General features: G+C 44.3%; 1 protein-coding gene across 5 annotated transcripts in view; it reads left to right on the top strand.

Moving 5' to 3' along the window:
• SNAP47 (synaptosome associated protein 47) overlaps positions 1-15,679 on the top strand; it is a 36,206-nt gene that overhangs the window by 11,890 nt on the left and 8,637 nt on the right. For all 5 annotated transcript variants that reach the window (XR_005224132.2, XM_037891251.2, XM_043541690.1 and 2 more), the window contains 2 exons: positions 7,200-7,684; positions 12,224-12,348. Coding sequence is in view for 4 of the 5 variants with exons in the window: in XM_037891251.2 (XP_037747179.1) it covers positions 7,200-7,684; positions 12,224-12,348 (610 nt within the window). In the remaining variant the exon portion in view is untranslated. The remainder of the gene's footprint in view (positions 1-7,199; positions 7,685-12,223; positions 12,349-15,679) is intronic.

The following is a 15,679-nucleotide window of genomic DNA, read 5'->3' as shown; positions in this document are numbered from 1 at the left end:
TTAAGATACATGGGGACATATTGTTTGTCTTCATGAAACTGAAGAAAGTTAGATGCTTTGATTTACAGATGGGTAGAATAAAGGCAGACATTGAACAAATGCTAATTGAGTTTCTGTTTATCTACTGCATCTAGGGATTAGCTGACAGGCAAACAGCCTACAACTGTACCTAGAAATCATTAGTTTACTGAGGTGTTTTGACTTTGCACTTTTCTTGTTTGAGTTTTTAATTTATTTTTCAAACAGCTGATGGTGACAGCTTTCTCCTCTTAAGCTGAAGTCACATATGTTGTACAGGGGGAAAAAAAGCAAATTCATAGCACTTGAACACCAATCAATTTACTTTATTGTAACTATTGTGCCAAAGTCCTACGTTAATTAGCATAGATCAGGGAAATAGTCACATTAAACTCTTCAGCCAGTGCCTTCTTTTGCAACTTTCTAGTGTGTGTGTGTGTGTAAAAAGTATCTATGTCTGTAATCTTCTTTCCCATGATATTTTTCAGTGTTGTGCAGGAGTCCTTAATGTGTGTTTTTCATTAACCCCTTAATTATTTTTTAGCCAACTTGATTAATAGGCTGCATGAGCAGCATCAGCTTTGTGGTGGTGCTGCCCTTGTGCAAGAGCAGTAATCGATGTCTAATGCCATAATTAATGTCCAACACAAACCACTTTGGAGACTGGTCAACATGGCAAGTGGCTCACCTGAGTTTCTTACAGGTGGAGTTGACCATCTGCACCAGTGTCTCCTTCTGGGAAGAAGAGCCAGCCAATAGCTCAACTTCTCATGCGCTGAAATTATTATGTGCATAGGGTGAAATTCACCTGTGTGCAGAGGGCCAGCACACAAGTCCTTTGCACCACTAATATCCTACATGAGCCTTTAAGTTCGTTCCCAATTTTGTGGGACTTAAGTGGTACCTAGATCTTGTGCTGGCCTCCTGTGCAGAGGGCAGAATTTCATCCTAGTGACTTCATTGCATTAAAAAAAAGAAAGAAAGAAAGACAGCAAATGACTCTCCATTAAATACCACAATAAAAGATGCCTTATTAAAACCTGAAATCAATAGAATGGCAACAGAATAAATTACCCCTGAATAGAAAATAATTCCTTTTAACTGTGCATGAAGCATTTGGCTTCCAGCAGTATAATACAGTCTTGGGTATATTTTTATACTTGAGAGTTATTTTACATTTCTAGCTGGTTGATATTTGTGTAGTATGATTTCTTTTCAATAAAAGCTTGGGAAGCATGGCTTTATAGAACCTTGTTAATTACCTGCCAAATGCTATTTTGTATATTTTTGTCATGATCTTACAATTAGATATCCCAGAGGACCACAAAGTATTATACCAGCATTTACTCACTGCACTAGTTCGCAGTACCAAATGTTTTATAGTTAAGGCTGAGACAAAATTTCTCTTCTAAGCCTGGGTAGAATTCCCAAATTAACATTCTGAAGTTTGGCAGAGTTTTGCTGCCGAATCAGACCCAGAATAATTAGAATGAGAACCTCGGTGTGCACAGGAGAGACACTCACACTTAGGAAAGGCCCCTTAACCTTGTAATGTTTTTATTAGCACAATTAGCAAAATCACAGATTCTCCAACCTAGCAAAGTAGGTAGAGGTAATACAGGACAGTCAAGATATCCAGTATCTAAGTAGCCATATACTCTCGCCATTATGGAGACCTAGAACAGGTGAGACAGGTGATCCATGAGTGGTCCTATATCTGGCTTGCCAAGAAGATTGCGATGGCGTAGGCCATGTGGTTAGCCCTGTTATAGGGTTTTATGGCCTCCATGAATATTCATAAGGATGTCCAGCCTTCTCTGTCCAAAACCTAACTTCCTCATGCTAATAGTGTTGGGGTGCTTTCTTCCCATAGGTTATTATTTCATTTACCTCAAGCTTATTACAATATGTGCCAGTTGGTTATCATGCCATTCTTGCAGTGGAACATCTGCTGACGCTCTCATCCTAAAATATCCAAAGCTAGCAATAACAGGCAACAGCAGAATACCAATCAGCAATTTCACCATACTTGTCTGTTACAGCTTTCTATCTTGTGATACCTTGTGATCTAAAGTTACTTGCAGAGATGGTCGTAACCAGTTCCTGTAGCGCCGGGGCTCAAGGCTGCATAGAGCCAGCTCCTGTCCTGTGATCATCGACCTGGGGGAAGGGGATGTTCCACCTTGTAACAGGAAGGCCTTCCCAGCTGCTGACTGCCAGAAAGTTGCAGGTCAGCAGGGGACAGGTCCTGCCCTAGGGTGCACGGAGACCTGTATCTCGGAGATGGAAGTTGGGGTCCTGACGACTGCTGTGGTGGTAGCTGGAAACAAGCCCAACCTGAGTGAAGGGAGGGGAATTGATTTTGCTGGCCAGTGAAGGGTCTGTTATAGTTGGTAGTTGTGAGCCCACAACTGGATCAGGGTCACCTTTCCTTTTGCGGGACACAGGAGAGTGTCTGCCCCAGAGGGGAGCCCAGAGAAGGAAGGCCAGACGGAAGGTGAGGGGGAACAGGAGGGTTTGCCCAACCTTTTAGGGAGGCTTTTCCGCCGGAGGAGGGTGAAGGATCTGCATCTGAAATGCAAGACCCCTCACCTGTGGATCAGATTTTAAGGGAAAACTGGGGGACAGATCTCCTGGAGGGGAGAGTCCTCCCAGCTGATCTTTTGGGAACAGAAAGTGGGTTGTCTGAGGGGATTTTACCAATCCAAAGCACTCCATTGAAAGATGCTGTTCCTGCTATGCTTGTAAAAGATAAAACTCTCTCTTCCAGGCAGGAGAAAGAAAACTTTGCATTTGGGAAGCTTCACAAGCGGGTGGGGCCCAACACAAAGAAATCCCAGAGGGAGGGGCCGAGGGCAGGCATGGTTACATTGCATCCTTGCCTTGCCAAAACCTCAAACACATGCCTAAATTGAGAGCCTTCTCCTGAGAGGCAGGAGAATCTGTGTCTGAGCCCCTACTATGGTACACAAAGAGATTGGAAAATACAGTGGACACTGGGCAAGCCAAGCTGTGTGAACGGAGTCTGTCCGTCATAAATTGGCTGTTAATCTTGTGTCTTGCTACTTTATCTATGGGTCAAGACAAAGGAGTTGAGACTAATAACAAACCCTTTAAAGATGTGTAACATACCTGATTCGCGGAAAAAACTTTTGTACATGCTAGGGATGGTAGAAGTACACTGTGAAATCAGTCAAGAGATCAGTGTGTTAATCTATTTTCCCCTTTCTCAAGAAACAAATGTAAATATTACATACAGAAAGTGTAACCTTTATATTACACTAACAACTTCAAATGCTCAAAACTCAGCATAACCTTATTTTGTGGAGTGCTTTGGATTATTACTGTATATACTCAATCATAAGCTGGTTCGTTTATAAGCTGACCCCCACCCCCAAGATGGATAAGTAAAAATGGAGAATTTTTATGACCCATTCATAAGCCGACCCTGTAATTCAGGGATCAGCAAACTTTGGCTCTCGGGCCATCAGGATAAGCCGCTGGCGGGCCGAGATGGTTTGTTTACCTCGAGCGTGCGCAGGCATGGAGGTAAACCTAAGTAAACAAAGTGTCCCGGCGCGCCAGCTGCTTTCCCTGACGGGCCGGGGCAGCAACTGGTGGGGACATTTTTTGCGGGGGAGAAGCTGGGGGTCAGGAGAGTAACCCCTGTGACTACCCCCCACATGACCCCACCCCTAGCCCGGGATCCTCACACTCTCCCCATCCCATCCCTTCCCACCTTATCTGGGGAGGGCCAGGGGAGGATGTCTCTGGCCTGTCTGGAGCTGCTTTGGCAGGCTGGGCAGTGCGGCCGCAGGCTGGGCAGTGCGGCCGCAGCCTGCTCTGGCGGGCCACACCAGGCTGCACGGCCGCAGCACGTTCCAGCGGGCCGGGCGGCGCGGCCACAGCCTGCTCTGGGGGGCGGGGCCGCATGGCGCAGCTGCAGCCTGCCAGCCCCGCTGCAGCCCACAATATGTGCCAATTGGTTATCATGCCAGCCCCGGAGCTGCGGCTGCTTCAGCGGCTGGGCGGAGAGCAGCATGGCCAGAAGCAGAGAGGCTCTGGCCCCGCCTCTTCCCTTCTGGCTCTGCTGGCTGTGCTGACTCTCCTTGCCCCCACTGTTGGGGGCGGGCGCTGTGTCTCACCTCTCCCCCTCTCTATACCCATTCATAAGCCTACCCCCTTCTCTGATGCTGCCCTTTTTTACTAAAAAAATTTGGCTTATGAACGAGTATATACGGTATGTTAAATGTACTGTGTATTTTAATATACAAAAAGAAAAGGAATACTTGTGGCACCTTAGAGACTAACCAATTTATCAAATTGGTTAGTCTCTAAGGTGCCACAAGTACTCCTTTTCTTTTTGCGAATACAGACTAACACAGCTGTTACTCTGAAACCTTTTAATATACAGTGTGCCCAATCCTACCCTCGTGTGCACGCGCATCTCCAGTTGCCTTCAACTGGAATTGCATGGATATGTCAATGAGCAAAATTGAGTCTGGTCTGACTTAATCTTCAAAGACAAAAACAGACTTATCCAGTTTTATAAATCTGTTGATATAATGTCATTGGTGTGCAAGACGCTTTAGATACACATGACACAAGTTCCCTGCCCTTGGGGGTTTACAACCAAAGACCCTGAACCTGCAATTTGATGCACATCCTGTGAGCTCCATGGAAGCCAAGGACAGTTGGCAAGATCGTTCAGAGGGTCTGTGCAAGTGCAAAATCTTGTCATCAATCAGACTGATAACACAACCAAAATGTCACTGCCTCATGGTGGGTAAGGAAGTGGAGAGAAGGATAAACCTCAGATAAAAACAAAGTGGAGAATACTATCATGTTGTGTTTCGTGTAGAAACCGGACCCTGTGGCTGCGGAGCCACATGGGGCTCTTCAGAAGTTAATATGCGGCACCGACTCTGGGGCTGGCGCTACAGGTGCCCACTTGTCAGTGTGCCGGGGAGTGCTCACTGCTCAACCCATGGCTCTGCCACAGGCCCTGCCCCCACTGCACCCTTTCCCGCCCCCTCCCCTGAGCCTGCCATGCCCTCGCTCCTCCCCCGCCCCCCAGAGCGTGCTGCATGCCAGCGAACAGCTGATCAAGAGGTGCGGGGAGGGAGGGGGAGGGCTGATCCGGTGAGTGGGAGGTGCTGGAGGCCGGGGAGCTGATGGGGGGGCTGCTGACGTATTACTGTGGCTCTTTGGCAATGTACGTTGGTAAATTCTGGCTCCTTCTCAGGCTCAGGTTGGCCACTCCTGCTTTTAATGCTTTAAAAGATTGTTTTAAACTGACTCCAGGGCAGTGGTTCTCAACCTATTTACTATTGTGGACCGCATACAATACAACCTCTATGGCCCTGAAGATGTCACATGGGCCGCAGCTCTGTGCTGACTGGGCCGCATGTTGAGAGCCACTGCTTCAGGGTGTCGATGCCCTATAGTGCTGCTTTGGCCTGGGAAGATGGTGCATGCTTCCATGATGTGGTTTTCAGAGTTTCTCTGTGCATGAAACTGCTATTGAACTTCATGGCTACAGAATGGGACCCTAAAGCAGCAATAGTCTGACACTTTAGAATTCTGCTTGAAAAGTTTCCGCTCCATCACTCTCAACCTCTCGCTTTTTGGAGGAGTACAGGATCTCCGTAGTCTGCTCCAGAGCCATTACTCCTCTTGCCTGCTGTTGACATAAATATTTTATATTCATATTGTAGTTGGGAGTAGGCTCTTGAAGCAGTTTATTCGGCTTTCCTCTTTTATTATAAATGCACTGGCTTGTTCCCAGTTTGATTTCTTTTTGGCCTGTCTTAATTTTCTTTTTCAAAGCAGATGGATTTCTTTTAGCAGGCCTGTTTGAACCTTGTACAGAACTTTGATGGCTTGTGAACAAAGTGTATTTGGTTATAGCTTCCTTTTGAGATTAAGTTCTGTGTTTGCAGCCAAACTAAACAGGATCTTGACGTCTCAAAATCTCATGTAGAACAGCTTTAATATTCATATAATTACTTATTTGCAAGATAGTGCCAACATGAAGCATCATTGCATTGGATAGTACCTTTCTAGGACATGGAAAATACAAACATGATTAAGCCAAACACACCTCCAACAAATGCCAATAAACCAGCAAATCTCGTATTAGGGGCCTTATTGTGCCAAGATGTCTCAATGAGCTTTTACAGAAGTAAAATCCTGGCATTTGTTGTGTGAGGCTGTTTGTTTTAAGTTGTCTTATCTTTATCTTCTAGCTTCGTTAGAAATGGCTTTAGAAAGTGAAAATCACATTACTAACTAAGCGTCTACTACTAGGTAACAGCCAAAGTAAAACAGTTCTAATGTAAAGATGCCGATTCTGCTTTCGGTTGACCTGCAGACTTTTCAGTTTGGTCTGGGGGGTGGGGGCGGGGAGATGGATGCACCGGGCCCCCCATTAGAGAGGGCGCCAGACCAAGTGGCATCACAGTCTGGTTCACAGGGTCGCAGCACCACTCAGGTTTGACCTGGCGACCCTGAGTCATGCTGTGACCCCATGAACCAGATTGCAACACCCAGAGCAGGAAGCTGGGCTAGCCCCAGCGGAGTGAATGTGGGATCAGCTTGCTCTCCAACCTTCCCCCACCCACTTTGGGCCTCCCCTTAGTGGTCATTTTTTGGGAAGGATGTGGGGGGGCCTCAGTTCATATTTTGCTCCTAGCCCCCCAAATCCTCTGTGTCGCATTGCTTCTAACACTGACAGAAAACACCCAAGGGACATCAGCCCTCATATTCCCCCCACCAGTAAGTTCCAGATTTTTGCACACAGCACAGTGTGTCCTCAGTGCCTAGGTAACAAATAATAAACTTGAACATCTGGCACATATTCATGGTGAAAATAGGGGACTTGATTCCCAGTTTTGGTTCCCAGCTCTGACCTAGACTTGCTTGAATGAGCCACTTATTTCCCTTGCTTTAACAGTGGGGTGCTGTGGTTTCTCCCTCCTATTTCTAAAGTGCTTTGAGATCTCTGGATGCAATATGCTTTAGAAATGCAAAGTGGGTTTTTTTAAAATGATTATAGGAATGAAGAGTTCATTTTCAAGTGTTTGTTCTTATTCAAGAAAGATAATTTGTTCAGAGGTAGGAGGATGGTGGGGATTTCCTGCTGAATTTCACTCTTTTTTATATCCTCTCTTCCCCATTAGGTTGTTGACAGAACTTGAATCGCCTTCTTGGTGGCCATTCCGTGGCAAACTCTGGAAGGGGCCATTGGAAGCAAAGCCAAAGGAAGAAGCCACGATTTCAGGGTCGAAGAACCAGGAAGGAGTCATAATCAGAATTCCAATTATCATCACCAACAGAACGAATTCTAATGTCATGCCAGGAAAATTCACAATTCTGGTTTCTGGCCTGGAAATCAGTGACTCCAATTCTCAGGTCATTCACCGGTTTGAATTGAAAGATGTAGATGATGTCAAAGTTCATACACCATATGAGATCAGCATCCGTCAGAGGTTTATTGGGAAGCCAGACACCTCTTATCGGCTGTTGTCAGCAAAGATGCCAGAAGTAATCCCAGTCTTGGAGATGCAGTTTAGCAAGAAAATACAGTTTTTGGAAGATGCATTGGGATTTGTCGGTGCAAGGAAATCTCCTCAGGCAGATCTGGGCAATTCCATTTGGCAAGCAGGTAAATGACAGAAATGAAGCAATCAGTCACGAAGCTGGTTCATTAGTAGCAACTGTTCTTCAACAGTTCACAAAATTTGGAAGAAAACTGCAGATTTTACAGTGCAAATCCTCTTCCTTGCCTTAATAATCTAATGGTGATGAGACCACACAAATGATTAAAGGAAACCTTTGACAGTAAGAGAGCTTATTTTATTATGATGATATTAGCTATCATCACTAGTGACAGGTACCTATATATGAGAGCAAGGGGTGCGGATGGAGAGATGGGATGAGCATTTACCTACCAGCTTGAATATAATTTTGCCAGGGTTTGGCTGTACATCACGAGGCCTACATTTTCAAGAGCAATCAGTAACTATGGGTACTTTGATTCTCTCCCTCTTCCCCTTCCCGCAAGAGCCCAACTTGAGACATCTTAAAGGGGCCTGATTTTCAGATAGTGCTGAGCACTCTTTCAAGTTGGGCACTTAGAAGCTGAGTTACCCAAACATACTAATTGCTTTTGAAAACGATTAGTTTAGATTTGAGTTTCCTTCGGATTCCTGTCTCCATTTTAAGTACCTTTTTGCTCTCTTGCCTCCTGTTGGATTTTTGTGCCTGCCTTTTGACAGGTTTCAGAGTAGCAGCCGTGTTAGTATGTATTCGCAAAAAGAAAAGGAGGACTTGTGGCACCTTAGAGACTAACCAATTTATTTGAGCATAAGCTTTCGTGAGCTACAGCTCACTTCATCGGATGCACCCTATGAAGTGAGCTGTAGCTCACGAAAGCTTATGTTCAAATAAATTGGTTAGTCTCTAAGGTGCCACAAGTCCTCCTTTTCTTTTTGTCTTTTGACAGTGGTCTTTTGAGATCCACACCCTTTCTCTCCCCACCCCCAACAGGCTTGAGTCCTGTGTCACAGCTCTTTTCCTTTTGGCTGATGACAGCTGGAGGTAGTTCTGCACTGAACCTGGCATTGGGTTAATCGCAGCCTGTTCAAAACTGCTAAACTTTCATCCCAGCATGATTTAAAATGACCAAGCTGTTAAACACCAATTTCAGTAGACATGCTATGAATAATAATTAAAATTATAGCAGACCAAAAAGCAGCAGAGACCTATTACTCCTAGCTCCCATACAGGTAATTTGTTTTTAAAACCATATTATTTGTGCACAAGAACCCACTTGTTCTAGAGGAGAGTAGATGAATCCATAGTATGGCCATTTTAAGGATAAACTGCAAGATTAAAAACCTTTCCATCACAACCAGAATGAAATTCACTATCACTATTCTCCTCCCCTCACCCCCTCCAAACAGAAGTATTCTGCAAGCACCATTTTCTGTGACCCCTAATGCAGTGGGGGCCAACCCTAATGCAGTGGGGGCCAATAGCTACGCTATTTTCGTAGCTGAAGTTCCGTAACTTAGACCGGCTTAGCTCACACCGCCTCCCCACCCAGTGTACACCAGGCCTAGGGATTTCACTATTTTTCCATTCTAACCTTGAAGGCACTCAGATATCATGGCAAGAGGTGGCCGGACAACACTGGTACTGAGATATGGATGGATTTGGGGGGGGCAGTTGACTGAGGAGCAAACCTGTTAAAAAGATACATTCCCAGTGCATTTAAAAATTTGAATAGCAATAGAAAGATGACATGGCAAAAGAATAGGTGAAACCAACATACTTTCTATGCACTGAACTAAAATTGGATTTCAGGAGGGACAAAATGTTCTCTTGTTGACCAGTCTTCAAGGACCGGGGCTTGGAAAAGCTTGTTAATTTTTAAGGAAATAACTCTTAGGCACTTGGCACTAAAATGTAAGCACAACGACACAGAGGAAAAACAACCTGCTGATTTCCAAGCACTGAGTTATCCAGGCAAATTGGTGTTCAGTTCCTGATAGACTTAATGCTTGTTACATAAAATAATTGGTTATAAAGCCTTATTTTGCTTCATTTCTCACTACTCTTCTCTGTTTGCATCTGAGTCAGTGAGTCGAGGATGTTGCTGTCCTATCCCCACCTGCATTTTTACTGTTTAAGTTGGAAACACCAGTAGAAGAAACTGGAGGTTGTGGAAATGATGACGTCTGTGACTCCACCAAAACTTCTTTCCCTTGTTTGTTCCATCTGTAGATCCAGTATCCATGACATATTGTTGCCACAAGATGGCAGTCGCTGACTGCATTTTAACCTGTGGGTTTTTTCCATAACCTCTGGTGGAAACATGGGATTTTTCTAAAGGAAAAAAATAATTTTTTTCAGATGCTGAATTTTGATTCATGAACTAAAAGACACAGATAATCTTTTGTACAGTTGTCTTCACAATTGACTTTCTGTAACAGCAAATGCTAACCCAATGCATTCCCATGATTTTGACAGAACACTGCCATTTTAATATATCACCTGAATATAATTCTCTAATGAAAGAGTCATAAACTATGCATGCTTCACATTCATTCATACATATTTATGTATATTTTCATCATCGTTTTGACTTGGGTTCAAGTAAAATCCTTATTGAAGCATTCTGTTTCTTCTAGTTTGCTTGAAACCAGTTGTCTGATTGCCTTGGATTTGCTTACTAGCTTTAGCCTACTGGACAAGCCCATCCAGGGTGTCCAACAACCTACAATTATCTAGTTCTTGTGCCTTAGTGTAGGATAGGTTTTGCCAGACTGGATCAGAGCCGTAGACCACCTGGCCAGTAATAGCTACTTCAGAGAAATGTACAAAAAAACTGTGCACAGTTATGGGGTAGCCTGCCCCCAGGGAGTGTCCTCCTGACCCCCAATAGTTAGAGGTTGGCTTATGTCCTGCAGCATGAGAGTTTTACATCCCTTCCAAAACTCCTGAATTTTTAATCCTTACTATTATAACTAGGGTTTCTTGTTATCCATATAAACGTCCAGCACTTTTTTGAGGCCTGCTAAGCTCTTGACCTCAATGATACCTAGTGGCAATGAGTTCCCTGGGCCAATTGTGGTTTGGGTGAAGAGAACATATTTCCATTTATCACCTTTAAACGTTTCTGCCTTTCAGTTTAATTTAATCTCCCTTTTATTACATAAATAAAATATGCCCAATCTCCTCCTGTATGCCATTCATTATTTCCTGTACCTTTTATCATGTCCTTTCCTATTTCTCTTTTCATCAAGATAAACAGGGCAGAGTATATTTCCCAGTGAATTAACTAGTGAAGGAAGACTGAATATGAATATTCTAATGAATTAACTAGTTTTAAATGGCACTCAATTGGTAAGAGAGACAAAGAATCTTGTCTAACCATAGGCGAAGTTTTTTCCATGTTCCTTTAAACAAGAGTGCAGTAGTTGTTTACTACAAACAGTATTTTTTAAAAAAAGCAGTGTTTGATACTTAGCGGCTCAGAGGATACAAGAGGAAGTTGGACAGAGTTGTACTAGCACAGTGAATTACTAGCTTGTTTTAAAGCTTGACTGTCTGAGTTCAATAACGGGCAGACTGATAACCAAATAATTCCAGGGGATTATGAGTTTGCAGTAATTACATGTGAGGGATTTAGGTTTTTGTATTTGTAGTTTAGCTTTTGTCTCCTTTTTCATTAAGAAGTAACGCTATCCAAAGTAGTAGCGTATGTGCTGTCAGGCGCCCAGCCAGCTTGGCACCAGTTCTTTGGATCCAGAGCGAACTCCAGCTTCCGACTTATTTACTTTCTGTCCTGATGTCTCCAGCAGCTGTTGTCGCTGTGCCGTGTTAAGTCAGGCTGTGCGATAGCAGGCAGTGGCAGCTTGCTTCCACGTTCAGTGCCCCTTTAAGTGGGACCGCTTCTGGGATGGTTGGAGTGTCTTGACACGTAAATATGGTTGGTGCTAAACACCCGAGACAATCTGCATTACAAATAATGGCCTTTAATCGTAGCACTTCTCTGGGACAAGAGGTATCAGATATTGCAATAGGAGCCGGTGCTTTAAATAAAGGACAGGTGGCACGCTGCTTCAGAAGTCAAATCCGTGCTGCTGCACTGATTAGCTCTGTGTGCGCAGTTCTCGTCAGTATTGCCCTTTTGTTCCGGGGCTAGCTGACATGATTCACAGGTGTTCTCCAGGGCAAGCTGTGTTTTGAAAATTGAATTGACTAACGTGTGAAGGGGAAGCAGAAAGAGCCTAGGTTTTTCCTGTAGGGAACAAACATCCTGCCTCCGAAGTGTCATCTGCTTCAAACGTCTGCTTGAAGTCCAAAATTAACCTTTTAGCAATTGGCCCCCTGGTACTAAGTAGCTTGTCTGGGGCACGGCAGACCTTCCAATTGCTACGTTCTGCAGACTAGCCTGAGAAGTTGTTTGTGTAGTTACGACTAACTCATGATCTCTGATGTGTTACGTAGATAATGGATTTTATTTCGGAGGAAGAGTGTATCATTAAATGTGATGTTTCTCATTTGAGTTCCTGTTGCACCCCAACAGAAGCCTCCACTGTGCAAAGCATAAAGCACTTAAGTTGGTCTTACCTCCTGCATTCCCCACCTGTTCCAGCAGATGTCACTGAATGACTGTCTGAATTTCTCTTTACAGCCACCGGACACATAGTAAGCGTGGCGCAACCTGGATCCTCATCAGGAGGAGGCGGAGGCGGACAGGCTCAGCTGCAAAAGCAAAAACAAATCGTGTCTGAGTCAGAAACTCAAGAACTTAAACAGGTACTATCAAGATGAGCCCAGGTTAAAGCAGCATATACCAAAGCCCTTTCGTTGTGCCCTCCCCCAAAACATAAACACTGTGAAGGGGAGCAGGGTCTTATACACAGAACTCTTCATTTACTATAGCCGAGGTTGTCTTATCTCCCCTTTCTCTGGAACACTGGATGGACATAAAAAATAATCCAACCAATGAGAACCCCTCAGTGTGCTTATCCACCCACCTTTTGTTGGTTTTGGGGGTTTTTTTTGCCTTGTTTTATTTTGCTGAGAAATCTGGGATTTGTCATCACGGTGAAAATAGCTCTGGGATTTTGATACATTGAAAAGTTGCACACTCGTGCCACCTCCATTCTACACTGAAAATTAAATGTTTCAATACTGATTTTCCAGGTCACATTATGCCCATTTGTACTTTCTCGTTCCCTGATTTAGGGCTCTTTAAATAGACACCATCAACTTGAATTTTTTTGAACGATCATTTATTTGTATTGCAGTAACATCTGGGGGAGCCATTGTGCTGTGTGTGGTAAAGACATATAGTAGAAAGAGTCCCAACCCCCGAGAGCTTGCAGTCTAGTTTAGATACAAGATCCAACAGGTGGATTGGACAGATGAATATGGGGGCAGGGACAAGGTTGCAGTAAAAAGGCTAACTTATAAAAAATTCTGGTCATCTACAGCTTCCTTAAAATATTAGGTCCTGAATTTGTTTTAAATTCCTTAAAAAACAAACAAACATAAAACATTTTTCTCCTGTCATGATTGTTGAAGCCGTTTCAGCAGCAGAGACTGACCATACACAGAGTGCTGTCAAGTACGCAAAGTAAACAAGCTGGAAAAGCAAAGGAACATATTTTCACTAACTTAAGTGTTACTTGTTTCTGTAATGAACGCAACATTTTTAGACAGGTGTGACTTTCAAACCGATTGTGCCCCTTCAAAGTATTTCTTAAAGAATATCTTGGGGGTGTTCCTGGCATTGTCCTTTTCCTGTCTCTCACTTGAATGATGCTTTTGTGGTTTCTTGATCGCATTGTGTAAAATAGCCACTTATTCTGCTTCAGCCTGTCGTTGTTTGTTCTCCCTCTCTCACGTAATTCCAGACGCAAACCCCCTCTTTAATTAAATTGGACCTGAGTTTGCAAGTACACAGCAGTAATTTTAAGGATGGTTAAAAATGAAAACCTTGCAAAAAAACATAGTTAACAAAAATCACTACTAGCAACCCACGGATGTCAGAAGTAAGGTTAGACTTAACAGAAACCCAGACATTTGAAAGGTTGTCTTTGCAGGGAAACAGACTAGAGATTTTTTTAAAAAAAAAAACAAAACAAAAACCTAAGGATGTCCCACTAATCATTTCAAAGTTCACCAGAGCCCCTTTGGCCCCAAGGGGCCATTCTGATATTCCTAATACACCCAGCCAAGATTTTCCAAAGTGTCTGATTTTGGAGACCTCATTTTCAAGTACCCAAATTGAGAGACCTGGAAGTGGCCTGATTTTTCAGAAAATACTGAGCACCTACTTTCCAAAAACCTGGTCCCTGTAAGTTGCCTCAGGTTGCGCCCCCAATAATTGAGGTACCCAGAATAACACTTGAAAAATCATTACACCCAACTTCCTTCCCTCACCCAAGGATAAATTCCATAATATGCCTCTTTGGACAAAAAATGGGTCTTGTAAACTAGATTTCACAACGACCTTGTGCATTAAACTCAATTGAAGTTTCTAGGATGGTCTGCTTTTGAGAGAAGGTGAGGGAAAATGGGGAAATGTAAATTATGACAATGCAGTATTGTCCCCCTGGGATAGGGTGTGCTCCTCATGCTAGCCCAGCAAGAGCTGGATTGGGCCAGGTGGGCCCAATCAGCTAATTAGGCTGCAAGCAGGGGAGCTTTAGGCTGGAGGCAGCTAATTAGAAATAGGCTCACCTGTGCTGGAATAGGCAGGCCTTGTATAAAGCCAGGTAGCTGGCTGCAGTCTGGGGCTGGTTCTTCTGGGAAAGGCTGCAGTCACTCCTTGAAGGAAGGAGTTGGAGTCTGGCAAACCCAGAGAGGAGGAAAGCCAGATATGTAGGAAGGAGCCCAGGAAAACAGTAGCAAGAGGTGGGACTGTGGCTGCTTGTTATAGGGTTCCTGGGCTGGAACCCAGTGTACAGGGTGGGCCTGGGTTCCCCTACTAGCCCCTGAGGAGTGGCCAGGGCGTTGGAGGCACTAGCCAGACAGCAGGTCTTGGAAAAACTATGAATTCCCCAGAAGGGGAGGACTTCAGTGACTTGGCCAGAGGGATAAGCCACACCAAGGAAGCTGCAGACCCAAGTCAGCGAGGCAGTAGAATGAGACAAGATGGGAGAAGACAACACTGGAGGAAGAGCGCAAGCTGGCCTTGCTAATCCCCAGGACGGATAGCAAGAGGCACCGCTCACAATGAGTGGATGCCGTGACACCCCCCAAAATCAGCATGCAAATCATTTAACTTTCTGACGAAACGTGCAGTAACTGAAGTGGAGTTGACCTTTTTTGAGGACTTTAAGGGCTTATGAAAAGCAAAGTCTGAAATTTAGAAGTGCAGCTGCTGCCTCTCTACAGTTCAGCCTAGCATGCAGTTGTGCAACTCTTATGCATTCAGCTGGTTTCCTTGTTTATCTCTTAACCTGTCAGCGATACAACTTCCGAACTAGACTTTGCAGTTGTAACAGAAAGAGCATAAAAGCCAAAATGTTAAAGGAAGGGCTGTTGACCATGAGCTGTGAGGGCTGTTGAAGATGCCTACATATTGTGCAGTACCTCTTAGAAGGGGCTGTTGAGGAATTCCTTATTCCAGGGCCAATTCATGACAAATACACAGCCTACTTCAGTGCCTGGAAACTATTATGGCACTCTGCAGTTATGAGTGGTGAGTTTAGGCTGCTCCTTACTAAGTCATGATCCTGACTGCTCCTGCCCCCAGCAGCTCATGCTGAAGAGGAGCCACATGCATTTGTCTTGTCTGCATTGAGGACCTCACCTTCAGTGCTGCTGCTCCCAGAAGTTCTCCATGCACCATATCTGCTGTCTACTCCAGAGCTTTGGAACAGAGTCAGACAGCTCGACTGAGAATCTATGCAAACCTCATCCTTCTTCCCTGTTGAGAAGGAACATGGTTGGATAGATTAGAAGGGAAGGAGGCTTGAGGATGTGGAAAAAGAGAACCTTGGAGTACTTGAAGGGGCAGACGCCTACTACTAAAGGCAGGTATACAAGGTATATCTGTTTTTGTGAGGTGAACTTTATACTAGGGTCCAGGAGCAGCACCTTCATGGAGATCCAGTACAAACCCTTCCAACTATTG

Source organism: Chelonia mydas, chromosome 2 (assembly GCF_015237465.2).
Source record: "Chelonia mydas isolate rCheMyd1 chromosome 2, rCheMyd1.pri.v2, whole genome shotgun sequence".
NCBI lineage: Eukaryota > Metazoa > Chordata > Testudines > Cheloniidae > Chelonia > Chelonia mydas.
Note: the sequence above shows the minus strand (reverse complement) of the source record. Positions and strands in the feature narration are given on the sequence as shown.